The sequence below is a fragment of the Phocoena sinus genome, chromosome 6 (assembly GCF_008692025.1).
Source record: "Phocoena sinus isolate mPhoSin1 chromosome 6, mPhoSin1.pri, whole genome shotgun sequence".
Taxonomy (NCBI): domain Eukaryota; kingdom Metazoa; phylum Chordata; class Mammalia; order Artiodactyla; family Phocoenidae; genus Phocoena; species Phocoena sinus.
In genome coordinates this window covers 20,087,071-20,107,289 of record NC_045768.1, presented here as the reverse complement: position 1 = coordinate 20,107,289, position 20,219 = coordinate 20,087,071, and the positions used below count along the sequence as shown (strand labels likewise).

At 47.6% G+C, this 20,219-nt stretch overlaps 1 protein-coding gene across 3 annotated transcripts in view; it reads left to right on the top strand.

Moving 5' to 3' along the window:
* ZNF618 (zinc finger protein 618) overlaps positions 1-20,219 on the top strand; it is a 271,355-nt gene that overhangs the window by 175,574 nt on the left and 75,562 nt on the right. For 2 of the 3 annotated variants that reach the window (XM_032635484.1, XM_032635485.1), the window contains one exon: positions 6,643-6,686. In XM_032635484.1, the coding sequence (XP_032491375.1) occupies positions 6,643-6,686 (44 nt within the window). Of the gene's footprint in view, positions 1-6,642; positions 6,687-9,935; positions 9,996-20,219 lie in introns of all 3 variants that reach the window. The other variant, XM_032635486.1, reaches the window with a different exon arrangement.

Here is a 20,219-nt window from a genome sequence, read left to right as displayed (position 1 = left end):
TACCACGACCCTGGTCCCAGCCACCTTCGTCATTTTCCTGGGCTGGAAAAAGATGGATCCTTTTCCCATCCTTGCCTACGGTCTGTTCTCAACACAGCATCCAGAATGATCTTTTAAAATGGAAGTCAAATGACATTTGACTCTGCCCAAACCTTCCAGTGGCTCCCCAGAGCAAAAGCCAAAGCCCTTCAGTAGCTGTGAGGCTCTGCCCCTGACCTCTTCTCATCCTTGCCTCACTCTGCCGCAGACAAACTGGCATCTTCTTTGTGCGTTGAGCACACCAGGTACACTCCTGCCCTTGGGTCTTCCCACTGGCCATTCCTTTTTCCCTAGTCACCACATGGCCAACCCCCTCACCTTCCATTGTTTACCCAGTGACACCTACTCTGACCACCTTATTTAAAATTGCAGCCCAGCATTCTGATTATCCCCTGCCCTTCTCTATTTTTCCCCCCATAGAACTGATTACTTTCTAGCATATTATGTATCTTACTAATTTATTACTCCTAATACTACCATCTGCCCCCTCTGCATATAATCACAGTGAGGGCAGGGATATATCCCAACTGCCTAGAACAGTGTCCGGTGCATAGAAGGAGCTCAGTAAATACTTGTCAGATGAACGAATGACTTTCTTCTGACTTGAGTCATGTATCTCAATGGGACAGAAAGTTCAAGTTAAATTTGGGGGAATCCACTGGCTCTTGGAAAGGAAAGAGATATATAAATGAGGTTTGAGTTGTTTCAGACCCACCTGTCCTCCTCTCAGTAAATAGTAGGGGACATAGAATCATCTTCTGGGCAGGTCCTGGGGCTCTGGTAGGTGCTTCTCGAAGGTTCGGTGCCTCCTGCAGGCCTCCAGGTCAAGTGCACTTGGTTTCACTCACCACTGACGCTGAGCATCTTCCTGCAGGGTCAGTTATACCACTTGGAAATTTAAAACAGAATTTTTGTGTTCAAACTAACATACATACGTATATATGCAGTACACAGACATATTTTGGACTAATATGCATTTGGTACTTGTGGATATAACATTCACGTGAATTAGTAAGAAAGAAAATGAGATTTCAGAGACGTTTGAGCATGCAGAGAACGTCCCTCCTCTCCCGGTTCACGTTCCCTCTTCCCTTCCAAGGGTGGAAGGAAGCCGAGAAGCAGTGAACACTGGGGATTTGGAATTGTCCAGTAGTGGATTTGAGGCTGTCCACCCAAAGCCAAGCATAGTGTTTAACATATACTAGGCTTTCAAGAAATATCTGTTGAATGAAGAAAGGAGTGATTGATTATTTAAGATCAGTTGTTACATTTTATCCAAGTATAGTTGCCAATGCAGTTTATCGTTCATCTCAGCAACCTCTCGGTATCAGTATTTCCTGAGGAATAATAATTAACGGATTCAACCTTATTTGCTGAATATTTGTGCCAGACCCTGAGCTGGGTGCTGGAGACATCGCCACGTGTAGGATGCGGTCTTTATCCAGGGGGAGCACAGTCTGGGAGGCACAGGCCTTCCAGGAACTGTGGTCCCCATCCCATAGAGCTGGTGAAAGGCACTGGTGGTGGTGAGTTAGCAGTGTTGGGAAAACAATGAACAGGGACTAATCAGATCTGCTGGGGGGAGGGGGAATCGTTGAAGTCTCCAGAGAGGAAGCAGTGTTTGTGTTGCAGTGGGGGAGGGAAAAGGCAAGATCCTAATTATACCACCACAGGAAAAGTGCTGCCTCAAGTCCATCCTTGGCTTGACTAGCTGATGCACCATCTTGGAGATGCCCACTCCACCCTCTCAGAGCTCCAGGCCCATGAGCCCTCACATTTGCAGTGGCCCCTCGGCCTCCCTGAGCCTCTGGCTCCGCTCTCTTATCGCAGAAAGGCATTTCATTCTTCGAGATCAGGCAGCCAGGACCCAAGGAGCTGTTTTCCTCCATTGTGCAAGCATGACAAATCATTAATTTTTGATTGATTTGCTTAGAATTATGGGCGTCCCAGCATTCTTTCCGCCGCTGAACAGCTGTATAACAAATGAATATATCAGTGTGCACAAAAGATTGGCGATCTAAGAGAAGCAATTACATTGGCCACCCTCCCCCACTCTCACCCCTTCCCGGGCAATGAAGGAAGGAAATTTTTACCAGAAATTCCTCAAGTGGCTTTAAAAAAAAAAAAAAAAGCCTTTTTATAATTGAATTAAGTCTTTATCTCTTCATCTTTTGCAGCAGATTTCCAAGCACACACCAGTTCCCCATGTGCTTGCTTGGGTTCCATCCATCCAGGAAGAATCTTTAATAATGAAATTTCAACTCACAAATTAAAACCAAAATGAAAAAAGGAAAAAAAAAAAAAAAAGGAGCAAATTCTACCCCTCCTTTTTGCTTTTTTTTTTTTTTTCTGTCGCTGCTATTCCTTTAAGATTTTGGAACAGTACCAGTGCACTAAATGTGACCTCCATAACTTTTAAATTAAGAATTTATGCTGGCTTGAAATTTATGAAATATTTCAGCATGAAAGAAAGCCTTTTTCCCTCAGGAAAATTGAGCAATAAATCACAGCACTGTGGATTTACTGCCCTAGAGCCAGCGAGAGATAGGATTTTTTTTTTTTTTTTGCTTCATTCTGAAAAAAAATGTAATCATATAAGACAGCTTAGCTGCTATCCTCCCACTCTCTAGAATTTTTAATTTCAGCTGTTTCTGCTTGGATTTATTTCCAATATTCCTGCTCGGCTTTTCAATTTCCTCAGTTATTAAATTTTAATTCAGTGCATTAGCATTTAAATTAAAAAAGGGTTTATTTTATCGAAATCATTGGCCAGCCCCCATCCCGTAGCACACGAATTGCCTGTTTCTGCCATTTGCACAAAATGTGAAATGCAGCTAATGTCTTACAACTTACATTTGCACAAATTTAGAAATAAAATTTCTGGGTTTGGAATAATATTTTCTTTCCAAGAAAATCCTTAATAAGAGAATGGAAAAGAACAACTTAACGTTCATTTGGGAGGGAAGAGGAGGGTCGAATGAAACTAAAAATAGCCTTGCCCAGGTCCTGAGAAGAAGCTGGTGTGTTAGGAATGGATGGGGCTGGGAGAGGAAGCAGGTGCCCTTACGGGGAGCGGGGGCGGGGTGGGGGGGGGCTTGGATACCTTTACCCCCAGCTATGTGGAAGTGAGGAATAGGACCTCTCATGAGTCAGTTCACTTCCCCCACCATATTTCATTTACCCTTGAGGGGTTTGGTTAAGGTTGGGTCAGCTCCACATAGAGTATCAGAGATGAAAAGGAGGGGGAGATGATCGGATTGAACTCTCGTGCCTCCCGAGCCTGTTTTTACCTATGAGAACCTCAGGTCCAGGGAAAGGAAAGAGCTTGCCCAAGGTTCAAAGTGAGACCCAGACAGAGCCAGGCAGAAGCTGCATCTTTAGGAGCACATGGTCCAGTGGCAACAGCAATAGAGTTTCCATTACTTCAGTGGTTACTACACATCCCTGGCCTGTGCTTAGTAGTTTACCTACATAGCTGCATTCAGTATCATTCTGACCAGCCCTTTGGAGAAGGCCTCAGGGCTGTGGGGTCTGGTAGATGCTCATGACCTTCTGACTTGCAGCCCAGGATTCAGATCAGGCCCGGAGACAGGCTGGGAAGACTCCTGGCTCAGTCCAGGCCTGGCTCTGCCTCTTGCTCGTCTGCTGTGTGATCTTGTACAAGTCACTCTGTTTTTCTGTGCCTCGGTTTCTTGGGCCCAATTGGCATATTGCCATTTTGCAGATGAAGAAACTGAGGCCTAGAGAGTGCAGATGAACTGCCAAGGATTATATAGCTTGAAAATGGCAGACCCAGGACTTGAACTCAGACTTGTCTGACTCTAAGCCCTGTGCTCTTGAACTTTGGTTTAAATTGAGAATCAGATCAGATTACACTGGGTAAAGGTGAGTTTGTGGTTTGGGATGAATTGCATGAAATTGCTGGTAGTAGACCATTTGGGCCCAGGAAAATGGCAAAGTCAACTTAATTCAGACAGTAGGGCTTGCTCTGAGATATTTGTGAGGACACAGACAAAGCCGGCCTGGCACCTTAGGGATCTCTACAATGAGAATGGGTGCCCTCAACACTGTGGCTGGGGGGGGGCCCGAGAGGCTGTCCCCTGTTGTTATGGTGGGTCTGGACTCAGCCAGGCCCGAAGGCTGAGATTGACAGGTGCTGTGATATTGACACGTACTCTCTTGGGCATCTCTCACTTGTGCCCATTGTCCATCTCTAGCCCCCTTCCCATATCTGCTTCTCATCTCTGCCAATAAACCGACATTTCCCACCCTGCAGGGATGAACTCCTCCCTCCAGCCATCTCATTTCCCCAGTTGTACCATCTAGGCTTCTACAAAAGGATTTGTTTGGACAGCTCTTTGAAAATTTTCAGCATTTTGTCTTTGTTTTATAAAAATGGGTGGAAAACAAAAATGCATGTAGCTACCAGTGATAAGAAGCTCAAATATCATAAACACAGTGAAAGGGAAAATGGATGGAGATGGTCAGATGTGCCTAAAAGAGAAACTCTTCTCCCTTACCCAGTCCCATGTTCAGTACGCTTGAACTGGTCAACTCTGTGAAATTGTGAAGGAAAAGGACAAAAAAAAAAAAAAAAAAAATTAAAACAACATTAAAAGAATGTATAAAATTCTAGAAATACATGCCTGGAGTTCAGTTTGAAATTTGAAAGGCTAGAGATCATTGGGGATTTTACAGTTTTTTTAAGCTCTCTGGGATAGAATTTCCACCTCTACCACTTCTGTCTCTTCTGATATGAGCATTAGAACAACTTCTTCCCATTCGCTTTCCATACAAGTTTGAGGAATGCAAGATGTTGGAAAGAGGCTGTAATTGATCGTGTTCTTTTGCTCCCAGTGAAATGATTTGCAAACCATTTTCCGCTTTCTTGTTTCCTCCATGGAAATAATTCACTGGCATCCCATTAACTGCTCCCTCCCAGGCCTCACGTTTCTACCTCCCTGTTTGTCCTTCACCTTTCCATTTCCCTCGCGTGGGCAGTGGAGGCTGTGTGTGTTCACCCCATTTCCCGACTGTCCCTCCTGAGTGTTGGAGGGAGATAGAATATTCCAGAGCTGAGGAAGGTGGGCATTGGAGTTGACCCAGACCTGGGCTTATAGCTGTGGGATGTTGGATAAATGCCTGGAATACTTAAATGGGGATATTGTGTATGTGTGTTGGGGAACCCATCAAGAGGATTCGGTGAGAGGTGTTGAATGCCCACACACTAGCGCCGGGTGGGAAGTTAGCTCAGGGAGCGAGTCTGGGGTACCCGCAGGGGCCAGGCCGTGGGGTGGGAAGTAGGCAAGAGTGGGTGGTGGGGACTGTGGTGAACCAGGTATGTCAGCTTTAGCTGACCAGTCGTGTGGAACTACGTGTTGCTTTCAGAAGCTGAAATCTGGCTTTCTTGGGGGTGAAATGTCTTTATTTTGATATATTGACTGTTTAAATTGAAGTCTGCCATCTGGTTTTGCCAGCTTGCAGCTTCTCGAAAGCACTCATCCAAAGGTAGCTGATGCTGTTTTTATTGTAGGTCCTCCATCCTTCATCTGCAATCCTGAAATTCGAAAAGCTTGAAAACAAAAAGATGTTTTGTAACTGGTTAGGTGGCAGAACTTGACCTGAAGGGAGAAGAGGCTAGTGCCCGGTTTCGTTTAGCCCACTTAGGGCTGACTGCATAAGTTTTACTATAGAAATATCAACGTGCTTGAGTACCAGGGGCTCCCCAGACCCTGCCAGGGTTATTTCAAAATAGAGAACACATGCGCCACATTGCCTTTCTAAAATTGGAAAGGTTCTGAATTTAGAAACACATGTACGCTAGAGTCTTGAACCTGCATTATTCTGTGATTACCATTATTATTAATGTTTTGACAAAGCTGGGGAATGCATCTCCAACCAGGGGTGGTGGAGAACCCAGGTGCTTTTTTCCATGTCCTTGGCCTCCTCATCGAGGTCCCCCCTGCACTGGCCTGGGAGTCAGGATCCCCGGGTATTTGTCACGCAGTCCTCATGAGACATCAGGCAGCTCCCTCCTCTCCCAGGGCCTCAGTCTCTCCATCTGGACCAAAATTTTATGATTTCTGAAAGTTCCATTTGGTCAGCCTTATCTTCCCATCACCCAGCCCCAAATAAAAGAGATTATGAAGCAGTGCTCTCTTGCCTCACCCTGCTTGCAGGGTTGGGGGACAGACTGTTTTAACATAATAGGATTTCCCCCTCCAGTTGGTAGGAATAAATCTTCAGCTACTGTTTCACTGGAAATCCCAGCTGAAAATGAAAATGGTGCAATTCAATCTCAGATTTAGTTGGTTACTTTTCACTGAGTCCCCAGGGCTCTGTGGTTGCTGGGTTTGTGTTGGCAGTGGGTGCTCAGTTGGATTTAAAGGGCCAAGCAAATTGGGTTGGGGGGAGGGGGGTTGGCTGTCCTAACTCCCTCTTACCACTGGGGGCAGACTTTTAGCCTGGAAGAATGGAGTAGGGCGTTGTGGCCGGCTCACCCCCTCTGAAGGCTGGTGTTTGAGTAGGAGCTTGGTAGGGTACAGTGGGTAGAATCTGTGTTTTCCTCTTGGCTGATTTCGGTGTTCTGGGTTTCTTTTGCAGGCTGACGGAGCCAGTGCAGCTGGAAGGAAAAGCACGGCCAGCAGGTATGCTCCGCCTCCCCTGCCGCCTACTGCACCCCCCCCCCCCCCCCCCCCACCCCCCGCCCTGTCTTCTTCGCCCTGGTTTCATGACTAACAGCTACCTCTCTGTGGTCATCACTTTCCACCTGAAAGGATGAATGGTCCAGGCCAGCTCCGTTTGTTGAGAAGTATCCATACTTCCCTGGAGGATATGAGGTTGTGGGTAGCACTTTCCAGCCCCCCTGGTGCCCTCTCTGGGCACCTGTGACTGGAATCTAAGGATGACTCAGTGCTGAACTGGCCTTGGCCGCTCAAGTTGGGGGAGACTTAGGGTGAAGTGCAAGGCTGGGCAGAAGGACCTGGGCTTGAATCCCGTATCTCGGCTGCTGCCTTGTGAACTCCAGGGACGCCCATCCTAGTCTGGAATTCATCGGTACCCGCTTGGGGTCCTGCGCTCGTATCCTGAACCCGTCCCTCCAAAGCAGGAGGATGGAATATTCTGCTTAGCCAGACCTCACCCTTGGAGCTGGCAGGAGATGGGGGAGAGGTGGTCCCCAAAGGAGAGCTGGGCTGTCGTTACCAAAGCTGGGGGAAGGCGATGCTGGACAGGCCCATGTAGTAGACATCCACCACCGGGGGCGCAGGCAGGGACTTAACCTGGTGTAAATGTTAGTGTTCCTGCTGCAGTTCGTTTGGTAGAGCAGAGCTGCAGTGGCCAGATGACCTTTATTTAGGGCATTGGAGGCAAGAAGAAGGCAGGGGACAGACTAGAGAGACGGCTCCCCAGGCCACACCCTCAAAATCTAGAACAGGCTCTGGGGGTTACCTTACTGGAGCTGGGTGTGCCAAGCAGAGGCGTTTGCCCGTTAGCACATGGAACACTAGTTCTTCAAATGTTAATAGATTTTATGGAAAAAAAAGGGGGTTCTATGGCCAAATAAATTTGAAGGATGGTGAGTTAAACAAAGTCAACAGATTTCTTTGCTGTGGAAACTTTTTCCAAGCATTTCATGTGCTGGTGTGTTTGCTTGATAGCATCCGAGAGAGAGAGAGAGAGAGAGAGAGAGAGAGAAATGACATGTTTCTAAAACGTACTTAACTACGGAACGCTTTTATTGAGGTTTATCCCATGGAGCCAGTGTTCTGTGCAACGTGCTTTGGGAAACCAAGAGCGCAGAAGAGTAAGGTGTTCAGCCCTGTGTTTCAGGGAGATCACTCTGGTCCCCGTTTGCAGGAGATACCAGGCTGGAGGTCAGTGTGTCCCACCCAAGCCATCATGGCCTGGCTTCCACCCACCTCCCCAGTCTCCTCGTATGTCTCCCCCTTGCTCAGTCTGTTTTAGCTACCCTGACCTTCTCTTATTTATCCAACACTGTAAACCAGGGGTCGCCCATTTTTACCTAGAAAGGGTCAGATGGAAAGTATTTTACACTTCACAGGCCATAGGTCTCTGTGGCAGCTTCTCAACTCTGCCAGTGTAATTCGAAAGCAGCCATAGATAATACATAAATACACAAGTGGTCGTAGTTTGCCAACCCCTGGCCTGAGAGCCTTTGCAGCTGCTGTTCCTTTGCCTGGGATGTTCTTTTCCCTGATCTTCCCATGATTCGTGCCCTTTGATCCTTCAGGTCTCAATTCCATCCTCCCCTCTGAGAAGCCTTTTCTGACCCCCTCTGACCCTGCCTGTGTCCCTCGTGGCCAGTTTATGCTCTTCAACTATTCCACGTATTTGTGTACTTTTCTCTGCCTCTTGACTGCCAGCTCCAGAGGCGGAGGCCACGTCTGTCCTGTTCACTGCTGTGGGCTGGCCTCCAGCCGGTGCTCAGTGAGTGCTTATGGGATAGGTACTTACGGGATAGTGAGATGGGAGAAGATGCATGATGTAGGAGTCAGGAGTGTGGGCTGGAATGGAGGGCTGCACGGCTGGGCTTGGGCCTGGGAAACTGGACAGTGACTCACGTGGCCAGCAGCTGCCCAGATCCTTTGTGTTTCTCTCCTGGGCCCCTGGTAGTGGAATCTTGTGTAAGAACAGTGTATGAGGTTATGGCCTGCAGGGCAGTGGGAGTCCCTAGACTGGCAGTGCCTGGAAGAGTTCTCTGGATCTGAATATCAGGACTGGAAGGGGCCTTGGGCTTTGTCAGGTTCCCCTCCCCGCTCCCAACCCCCTTCATTGTACACATGGTGAAGAAAGGCCCTGCTCAGGGTCATGTGCTGAGTGAGTGGCAGTGTCAGGCCTTGACCCTGCCTAAGCCAGTGCTTTCTCTACACGGTGATGCTGTACTCAAGTGAGGGTCTAGCCAGCCTCCCCTACTGCCCTCTCGTGTTCGTTGAGCACCTGCTAGGTTAGGCCCAGTGCTCTGTGCTGTGGACTCAGGTGGATTAGATGCTAATTTATTCATCCGGCAGATATTTGAGCATCTGCTGTGTGGCAGGCACTGTTCAAAGTGCTGGGTCTGCAGCAGTGAATGGAGACCGATTTCCCTTCACTCCTCATAACTTGTATGTGGATGTGGTCCTTGCCCTCACTCTCTAAGGCATGAATCTCTCCCATACCGGCATCTCTGCCTCGTGATCAGAGGACAGCAGGCGGGTTTCCCCACAGTGCTCATAGGTGCCTGAAGCTCTGTTTTGAATCTTATCAGCCCAAGGCTGTAGTGAGAGGGAGAAGAGTGCTGCGATAGATTAGAGATGCTTGCCCCGGTCAGGGAAGGCGGGAGGTGGTATGTGTGCCATCTATTTGCTCTCCCTGTTTAACCTAGGTTTGCATATACTCAGTGATGGAGCCCCATGTTATTACCACAGTGCCAGAATATACACCAGGAAGGGCCAGCCCAGACCTCAGTGTGTGACTTGAGATGTAAAGAAAACATTTCCAATAATAATAATAACAACTACCATTTAGTCAGGCTCTGAGCTAAGTGATTTACATTTATTAATTGACGTAATCTTTATCACAGCTCTGTGAAGGATGCGCTTATGATTCCCACTTTACTGCTCAGGAAGCTGAGGCCCAGAGAGGGATACAGGTATCAGGCTGCCCAGTTGGAAGTGAGCACCACAGCCAGGATGCCTGCCCAGGTCTGACTCCTCTGATGCAGGTGCCTCACTGCTGTGCCCTCCTGCTTCCCCGTAGGAAGTGATCAGTTTACAGAGGTTAGAGGAGCCTGTTAGGAGACCAGGGCTGGGCCATAGGCTGGGGGCTCGTCCAAAAGGCAGGGCCTCCAAAGGAGCTCACGAGTGAGTTTATACTGATTCTGTCCTTAAACCTAACAGAGCATCTTTGAAGGACCAAAGCAGCATTATTGTGGAGTGACCCAGCATTCAGCGTGAGAAGTAAGTTCTGCATTCCAAACGTCTCTGGACATTTGTCCAGAGACCATTAACATGGTCCTTAGCTGACGCCACTGGTGAATTTGACCCAGGCCTTGGGTTAGACTGGCCAGGTGGGGTTTAGAGTTGTAGATACTTGATGGAACATAAGACTCATGCAGTTCCTGTTTCAGATGGGGAGACAAAGACCCGAGGCTCCCTGAAGTCAGTTAGGCTGGATGATGGCCCTGGTCGGGACTGACCTTGAAGGACCTGCGACCCTCTGACCTCCGCTCCCTGCTCCCAGCTGTGCCGCGCATGCTGTGTTATCACACCAGGGTCTGCTTTCGTCCCCGCTCCTTCCTTTTGGCCCACAACACCTAATTTTGTTCCTTCTCCAGAGGGCCTCTGGCTAAACCCCAAAACCAACAGCATGGCCTGCTAAGGAATGAGTGTCAAATTGAGGGGGACAAGGAGAGGTGGTGTTTCTGATCTTAGGAAACAACTAACTGTGGTTTGGTTTACTTCCCTGTAACCCAGCACTTGAGGTTAATGCTAACCTAGTGTGCAGGTTACAGATCACGTAGCACAACTGCAGCCAAACGTCACTTATTTTAAGAAGCGTGGAGGCTGTGGGGCCTTAACTGTGGAAAATTCTAAAGGAAACGCAGTTTTCATAATCAAGTCAATGTAGCTACAGGCTTGCTGTAATGAAGAAGTATGCCCTTTTTTTTTGTCAGTTGAAGGTTTTCAGAGCTGGAAGGACTCTGTAGATAATCTGGTCCAACCCTTTCATCTGGAGATAAGACAGCCAGGGAGAGAAGAAGCCGAGGGACTCACTTGTTCACCAGGTGTACCAGTTGCCCTAACAAGTGATCAGGATCTTCTAGACAGGGACATTGGGGTGGGGGAGAAGGTGATAAGACCAAGTCTCATTCATTCATTCCACAAACACTTACTGAGTGCCTACTAAGTGCTAGGGTCTGACCTAGGTTCTGGAAATACAGTGGTGAGCAAAACAGAAATCCCTGGTCTTGTGGAGCTGATGTTCTAGTGGGAGTGGAGGAGACATAATAAATACTGAAAACACATCGTATGGCATTTGGTAAAAAGTGCTGTAGGGGGAAAGCAGGGAGGGGGGTTGGGAGAGTCAGAAGGAGTATTGCATCAGCAAGAAGGTGACATTTGAACAAGGATTTGAAGGAAATGAGGGACTGAGCCAAGCAGTCATTTGGGGGAAGTGCATTCCAGGCCGAGGGAACAATAGGTGCAAAGGCCCTGGGGCAGGAGCGTTCCTGGAGCAACCGCAAGGAGGCCGATGTGGCTGCATATGGCCTTGGAGACTTTTGTCAGGACTTTGGCTTTTACCCTGTGTGAGATGGGGAGCCACTGGGGATTTTGAGCAGAGGAGTGACATCATATGCTTTGGTTTTAAAAGGATCATTCTGGTTGCCAGGAGGAGAATAAACTGCAGGGGGGCAAGATGTTATAAGACATATTGCCAAGGGTTCAGGACAGGCAGGACCTTAGAAGATAGGCTTGGAAGGGAGTTTCCAAAAGGCCCTTTTTTTCAGGCCTGAGGAATCCATTTCAGCAAAGCATTGTGTAAGTCCTGCATCCAAAATGCACAGCCTCCTGCTTGGTCCTGGGAGAGCCCCAGAGTGGAGCAGCATGGTCTCTGTGGCTCCCACTCTCCATGCCTGGTCTGCTGGGCATCTAACTCACCCTCTCTCCGAACCCAGACTACCGGGGTTCAGATCCTGGCACCATCTGCTTCCTGGTTGTGTGACCTTAGGCTAGTTACCTGACCTCAGTTTCCTCATCTGTAAAATGGAGATTATATTCATACCTCCCTCATAGTGGTGTTGGTGAGGATTAAGTGCAGTAATAATGATATGTCTACCCTTAGCACAATGCCTGGCCTATAGTAGGTGCTCAATAAATGCTTGCTTTTATCACCACCATCACCACGATGCTGAATTCCGTTCCTAGGAGGAGGGAACAGTGGGTGGCAATTGATTTCTTTTTTTTTTTTTTCTTTGTTGGAGAGGAAAGATTGCTTTATTCAGGAGGCCAGCAACCTGGGGAGAAGATGGACTCGTATCCAAGAACCAACTCCCAAGATTCTGCTTGACCATGAAAGTTTTTAAAGGGAAAAAGGGGAAGTTAATAGCAGTTAGTCATTTGCGGAGGGGGTCAGAGTCTTCTGTCTTCCACTGTGTGCAGATTTTCTTCTGATTGGTTGGTGGTGAGGTAACAGGGTGTTGCTCCAGGCATCATACTGAGCCTGAAGTTACCAACCTCCACCTGGATGGGGGCCTTAGTTCCTGCAGAATTCAAAGATATTGTTATGTATACTCCTTGAGGAAAAACCAGAACCTGCTTTATTATTGCACTGTTGTTTCTTGACTACTCTTCCTTTGTTTCTGCATTCCCTCCCTTACCTGACAAGCAGCTGTTTGAATCTGCCCTTTGGTACTCAGGGAAGGTCTAGGAGGCTGAAGCTTCTTTCCTACAAACAAGAAATGGGGGACACAGAAAGGACTTCTACTGAGGAGGGTCCCCCAGGGTCCTGCTCAGTTTCACATAGTGTCAGCAAAGTTCTATTGCCACCTAGCATTCACCTCTAGGAGCCAAAAAATAAGTGGCTAGGTTTAAGATGCCCATGAGGTTCCTTCTCCAGCAATGTAATATACCTGGCCCTTTTGAAACCGTGCACCTCAGGTTGGGACTTGAGCCCATGCGGCAGGGACTCAAACCCAGCCAAAACCCACTGTCTTCCAACTGAGATCACACGCCTGGTTTCAGGACTTAATGAAGCTCAGGTTCTTGATGTCTCATCACTGAAAGAATTCAGTGAGAGACAGTGATCGGTAAGAAGTGGATTTATTTAGAGAGAAACACTCCACAGAGTGTGGGCCATCTCAGGAGGTGAGAAAGGCACCAGGGTATGGGGTTGTCAGTTTTTATAGGGGTGGGTCATTTCATAGGCTGATGAGTGGGAGGAGTATTCCAGCTAGTTCAGGAAGGGGCGGGGATTTCCAGGAGTTGGGCCACCGCCCACTTTTTGATCCTTATGGTCGGCCTTGGACCTGTCATGGCGCCTGTGGGTGTGTCATTCAGCTTGCTGATGTGTTACAGTGAGCATATACCGAGCCTCAAGGTCTGGTGGAAGTCAACTTGTCCGATTTGTCTGCCATCTTGGACCCATTTGGTTCTAATCAGTTTATGTCATGTCCTCAGGCTATGTCATTTTTTCAGAGGTTGTGCCCTGCCCCCTTCCCCTCCTGTTTCATTACCCCCTCAGAGATTTTACTCCCATATTCTTATGGGAATCAGAAGTAAAACAGGAGGGAAGGAGGTCTCAAAAACAAATACAGATCACTTACAGGCAAAGAAACTCATACTATCTGTTATTATAAGCAGCATTTCAAGAAAACTTCGGAGGGAGAAACCAAATCCAGCCTAGTTTTAGGCCATTCCTAACAAAATCCATTTACCCAACTAATGATCATGCGTAAATCTTTTCAGTTTTTTTCATTCTTCACACCTTTGTTTACTAAGGTAAACAAACAGAAGTATTATGCTTAACGCTGATGTCTCTGTTAATCAAACCAACAAGCTTAAGCCACCTTCAATACCAGATATCAGTTTAGTACTGAATATTTTCCAGATGCCATGAACCTGAAATTCATTCTGGCCAGATTATTTTCTATTTCTGAGTATTTATATAAGCGCTTAATTTTTAAAAAGCCAATTAAGCAGAGCTCTTTTACGAATTAATGTTTGGCAAATACCATACCCCTACAACACACATATAGATACATATGAACACACAAACACAGAGGCCTCAGAGTTCCCACTCCAAAAATTCAGCCCTGAGTCAGGTACGACATAAAAGCCATAAGTTACAAGGGGCTGGATTCAAATTAGGCTTCTAGCAGATGGAACAAATCAAGGTCACCTATCTAGATGGCTAAATCCTTTTTACTAGTGTTTGCAGAGAAGACACTTAAGATTTCTATTTATCCTTGTGACAAGTCAAGTTCTAAATTACCTTTCCCTTTTTTAAAAATTTGCATTTAAAAAGATGGCAGTGGGCTTCCCTGGTGGCGCAGTGGTTGAGAGTCCGCCTGCCGATGCAGGGGACACGGGTTCGTGCCCCGGTCTGGGAAGATCCCACATGCTGCTGAGTGGCTGGGCCCGTGAGCCATGGCCACTGAGCCTGCGCATCCGGACGGAGCCTGTGCTCCGCAAAGGGAGAGGCCACAACAGTGAGAGGCCCGCATACCTCAAAAAAAAAAACCACGCAAAAAAAAAAAAAAAGGTGGCAGAGATAAGTGTTCTTGAGAAGACCAGATAGGACATTTGCATCTCAAAGGTACAGGCAAGTTCCTCCTAGGATGACTTTGTTTCCCCTTTGTTTAATACTTACAAGCCTCTTAAGATAAATAGGGAAGGTTTGGGGAGTGGTAAAAGGATTGGTGGGTTTTGGATTATTTTTGGAGTCACTCCTCTGGTCCTGTAAAGACTGCATTTGTAAAACAAGGACAGTTTTGTTTTCTTTTTCAAAGAATTGGGTGGTTACCTCCATGATACTGGAGGACTGACATACCCATTCACCTGTATTGGAAAGTTTTACTTTTCCTCATTTAGCTTAGGGGAGAAGGCCTCTTCCAAAATTCCTATCAGGCTCTGAATATCAGCTATGGTCAGTTTAGTCAGACCAGTGGCCTCCTATTTTGGTAATCTACTTACAAACATTTTTGAGGATCTTCCCTAGGTTTAAGAAATTTGTACCTTATATTTAGACACTATGTAACCCTTTTTACTTAATAATCACCAACTGGATATCTTTGGCCAAGCCTGGAACCTCAGTATTCCACATTCCAGGGTCTACTAAGGCTTCTGTTTTAGCTTCAGATTTTATCTGTTCCTCTTTGCTTTCTATTAGAACCATTTGGTGATGAGGGTAGTTCCCTTGTCCCTGACTTAGTTACAGATCTCTTCCCACTAAAGGGATGGGACAGTCAGGCACAAACAGGAAGGAATGTAAAAACAGCTGTCCATTGATCTTGCACAAAAGGGGTTCCAGGAAAGTGTGCCCCTGTCTCTTCCCCGACAACCCCATTACGTATTCCTTACGATTGCAAAGGTTTCCAGTCCTTTGGGTTAAGACCGAGAAGGCTGCATCAGTGTTTATAAAAAATTCTACCAAGTGGCCTGCCACATCATTGACCACCCGAGGCTTGACATTAGTTCTGTAGATGGTATCTCTAGGCAGAGCCACTTTCTGCCTTGGGCCCCTTTAGTCTTCTGATTGCAAAACCATCAATGGCCGAGGGGCCCCGTTGCTGTCCGGCATCTGGAGCATTCCCTCTTCCAGTGCCCTGGCTGTAAAGGGCACATCGATCAAAATCTTCCCTCCAGTGACCCTTTTGTCCACAGAGGGTACATTGGCCTTGTATGGGTACCGGTGGGCCTTGTAGTCTGCCAGGGCCAGATTGGCCCAGAAAAGCCGGCTTCCCCTTTGGTGGTCTGTGAGCGGACAAAGCCACTGCAATCATTTGGGCCTTTTGCATTTTTCTCTGGGTGCGTTCAGACCTTTTGGCCATATCCTTATTACTGAAAACCAAATAAACCAATTGGAACAAATCATTTACTGGAGTCGGAGGACCAGCAGTTGCTTTCTGGATTTTGCACCTGTTGTCTGGGGCAGACTGGGCTATGAAACGCATAGCCAAAAGGGCCGGTACCTCGGGGGAGGAGGAATCCAGTAGGGTGGGTCAGTTAAAATGTCCTCTGTGTCCTTCCTAGAGTTATCCCTCCGAGCTACGCACACCTTAAATTCCTTTTGGGTTCCATTGCCCAGATACAAGGCCATGAAAATTTGAACATAGGGTACTTCACTCCATTTTAAATTTCCTAATTCATATTGTGGCCAAACCCGATTACATAACCTACTAAGTCTTTTCCCATTTAATTCCTGTTGTCCACATCTTTCCCAATCCCAGCCTATATGGCCCAGAGGGGTATTGGTTGCGATGGATGCAGCCCGACCCCTTTCAGACAAGCCTGAGGTGAAGTCTCTAACTGCCAAGCTGTCCAAAATTCCACTCTTAAGTCAAAATCCACCGTGCAATTTGGTCAAGATTTGCGCTTACGATTTAGATGCTATCCCTTCCAAGGTAGTCTCCCAAACAGGTATTAGTGCCCAAAAAGTTGTGACAAAGAAACGGCACAGAAGATGTCCCCACCAGTGTTGACGAAGAGTGGGAGTTGATCTAGTTGGTCTCAGGACTTAGTGAAGCTCAGGTTCTTGATGTCTCATTGCAGAAGGAGTTCAGCAAGAGACAAAGTGATAGATAGAAGTGGATTTATTTAGATAAATAAATAAGTGGATTTATTTAGATAAATAAATTCAGTAGTATCAGTAGGCCTGATGCTAGTCAGCCTGTCTCTCCCCAGACAGAGTGCGGGCCATCTCAGAAGGTGAGAAAGGGCAATTGATTTCTCATAGAGCCTGGACATGGGAGACAGGCTGGAGGTGAGGATGAGGGTGGGTGGGAGTGGAGCTCGTGTTTGTGGAGGGGCTACCGTGATCCACATCCTGTGTCCTGCAGTTTTCACATCTCACTTGCTCCTCCAAGGGGCCATCTGAGGCAGTGATTGGCATCCCTCCTCCTCAGAGAGAACTGAGAAATAGACTCGTTCACCGTCACCCAAATAATCAAATGGCTTTGGGCCTTGCTGAGTCTTGTCCTTTGAGCCAAGATTTTCCACGGGTGGATAGTTTAATCTCATAACCACATGTGTACGGCTGCATAATTATTTTTAAAATAATATCTTCTTCTTGTTTAGCGTTTTGGTTTTCAGCAGGAAAATTAAAGTAGCCCTAAACAAATTAACCTTATTTGCACAAAATTCAGTAGTATCAGTAGGCCTGATGCTAGTCAGTGACGAGTATGGTCTTAGCAGAATGAATTATTTGAGAACCAGCTCTGGGTATATTTTAGTCAGGCTGCATCTTCATCTTGACTCTAGGTTTATGTTCCTGTAATTGGAGCTCATTTGATTTCCAGAAATGTGTGTTCTCACCCTACCAAGCTTGGGCCAAAGTTTGGCTTACAAAAATCATAAATTGGGGCTTCCCTGGTGGCACAGTGGTTGAGAGTCTGCCTGCCGATGCAGGGGACACGGGTTCGTGCCCCGGTCCGGGAGGATCCCACATGCTGCGGAGCGGCTGGGCCCTTGAGCCATGGCCGCTGAGCCTGCACGTCCGGAGCCTGTGCTCCGCAACGGGAGAGGCCACAGCAGTGAGGGGCCCGCGTACTGCAAAAAAAAAAAATCATAAATTGCAGGCTGATTCTGAGGGTTCATATACTTGCTCCAAGGGGATCCCTTGCTTTTCTGGATGGGCAGAGTTCACTGTCTGCTAAATCAGTTACTGTTAAGCCTAGTCTCTGCACAAATAGGGCCGATTCTGGAAAATTCAGACATCCTTGGATTTGTCCTCTGGAGACAGCCACAGAAACGCAAACTACAAGTCGTATGCGTCAAAATCGGTAAGTCCTTTTTCCAAATGGTACTGTGTTCTTCAGCTTGCGGTGGTCCAGCAAAGGGAAGTGATTGGAATCTCTAGGGAACCTGGGCTCAGTCCACCCACCCAGCTCGAGTTTCCCACCTGTGCTCCTTAAGCAAATTAAGCAAGTTCTCCTTGTGAAGCTGCAGTTACCAGTTCAGAGCATCCGGAAGTCTTGTCTTATCCTGAAGAAGCACATTCTTGAGAATGGAACCAGGATGATCTGACCTGGTTGCTTCTTGAGCCCCTTAATGACAAGGGCCCTCGATCTGAGAAAGTATCTCGGGAAGCATCCACAGCCTCACTGTCTGGCTCTGCCAACAGGAGAGAAAAATCCTCACCCCTTGGCTTCCACTTCCTCCAGGTTCGATGCAAACCGCGATGGTTAAGAGTGTGGGTACGTCACACCTACCATCTTGGTCATGCCTACCTTCCGTAGTGAACCTGCCGATGTGTGTCCCCACCTCTCCCTCCTTTTCATCGCTGCTGCGTGTAGGGGGCTGTGCCCTCCACTCCTTTGGTTTTCACAGGGGCTAAACATTTCTCTCCTGCCTTCATTTATGAGTTCTCCACCCATGGCCTAAGAGCTCATCTTTTTCATAGTTGGACCAAACTTTTTACATTTTGCCTGGCGAGTGCTTGGTAAGGACAGGAGAAGAGAACTAACAGTTAATGAGTCCCTAAAAAGAAACAAAATTGAGTTGTTTGTAGTGAGGTGGATGGACCTGGAGTCGGTCATACAGAGTGAAATAACTCAGAAAGAGAAAGGCAAATACCGTAAGCCAACACATATACATGGAATCTGAGGGGGAAAAAAAATGTCATGAAGGACCTAGGGGTAAGACAGGAATAAAGACACAGACCTACTAGAGAATGGACTTGAGGATATGGGGAGGGGGAAGGGTAAGCTGGGACAAAGTGAGAGAGAGGCATGGACATATATACACTACCAAACGTAAAATAGATAGCTAGTGGGAAGCAGCCACATAGCACAGGGAGATCAACTCGGTGCTTTGTGGCCACCTAGAGGGGTGGGATAGGGAGGGTGGGAGGGAGGGAGACACAAGAGGGAAGAGATATGGGAACATACGTATATGTATAACTGATTCACTTTGTTATAAAGCAGAAACTAACACACCATTGTAAAGCAGTTATACTCCAATAAAGATGTAAAAAAAAAAAAAAAAAAAGCTAATGAGTCCCACTATGTGTGTGGTGCTGTGCTGGGCACCTTATGAACATCTCTGTGCTTTAATCTTTTTTTTTTTTTTGGCTGCATTGGGTCTTCGTTGCTGTGCCCGGGCTTTCTCTAGTTGCGGCGAGCAGGGGCTACTCTTCGTTGTGGTGCACGGGCTCTAGGTATGCAGGCGTCAGTAGTTGTGGCTCGCGGACTCTAGAGCACCGGCTCAGTAGTTGTGGCGCACGGGCTTAGTTGCTCTGCGGTATGTGGGATCTTCCTGGACCAGGGCTTGAACCTATGTCCCCTGCATTGGCAGGTGGATTCTTAACCACTGCGCCACCAGGGAAGCCCTGTGCTTTAATCTTCTAAACAACCCTTTGAGGTTAGTGCTTACACGTCAGGAAAGAGAGGCGTGCGCAGGTTAGGAAGCTTGGCAACGGTCCATGCACCTAGTTTATCATCCTCAAACCCCTTGAAGGGCTGGACTGTGTAGCGAGGAGTCTCGCTTATGTGTCTGGGGACAGCACGCCTCTGGGCAGTGAGGGTCCAAGCCCAGGTGCTCACATTAGGGCGTGTGGACAGAGCTGGCTGTGCATTCCCGACCTCAAGTCTGTCATCAGCCCATCTCAAGGGCTGGTGGGTAAAGAGCGGAGGGGTGGAGGCCAGAGGTAGTGCCAGGATGGGACGAGCACGTTGGAGGGACGACAGAGCTTTCTAAGCAGCTGAGCGGCTCCTGGTATCAGTTGTCAATGTGGGCAGGGTGGAAGGGGAGCGGTCCCATTGGGAAGCTTCTTTACATTTCATTCCAAGGAGGGTGGCCAGAGGAGTTGGGCATCAGCGATCGAGGCCAAGTCACAGCCTCAGCAGGAAATAACATTGACGGCAGAAAGGGTGTATTTATCCTCTGTTTATATGGCCAGCAAGAGAACCTAGGTATGGTCTCACTCTTCATGGTTGAGTTACATGCTCCCTGGGGTCTGCGTGGGCCACCACGGGTGCCCCGGAAGATGCAGGACTGTGGGCATGGGCTCCTCTGTGGCCTCCCCTTCCCCACCTGCCTGTCAAGGGCATTCTAAGTGGGTGAGAATTCCTGAGTCTGCAGGGTCCCAAAGTTGTGTAGGGAGAGCCGCGGCAAGGTGGGTCTTCAGAGAGCCGTGCGCATTGCTGGCTGATATGTATTGTACCAAGGCCAGATCCATTGGAAAACGAAGGCAGTGCATCTGTTTAAGAGGCTGTTAACAGTAATTCTGCTGACCTGGGCCAACCTTCCATGTGCCATGGCAGCCTTGAAAGAAGCTCCCAGCTTTCCCCAGAGGGCCCTGCCTGCTACATGTCAGAGTTTGTGACTTGACAGCATTGCTCAAGACTCCTGCTTTTCTCTATTTTAGGTTTAAATTAACCGGGGAATTAACTCTTAATATTTAAGTCTTCATGCCGTCTTTCTGAGCTGCGGTATTACTCAGCGTTGTGGCTGACTGATACCATA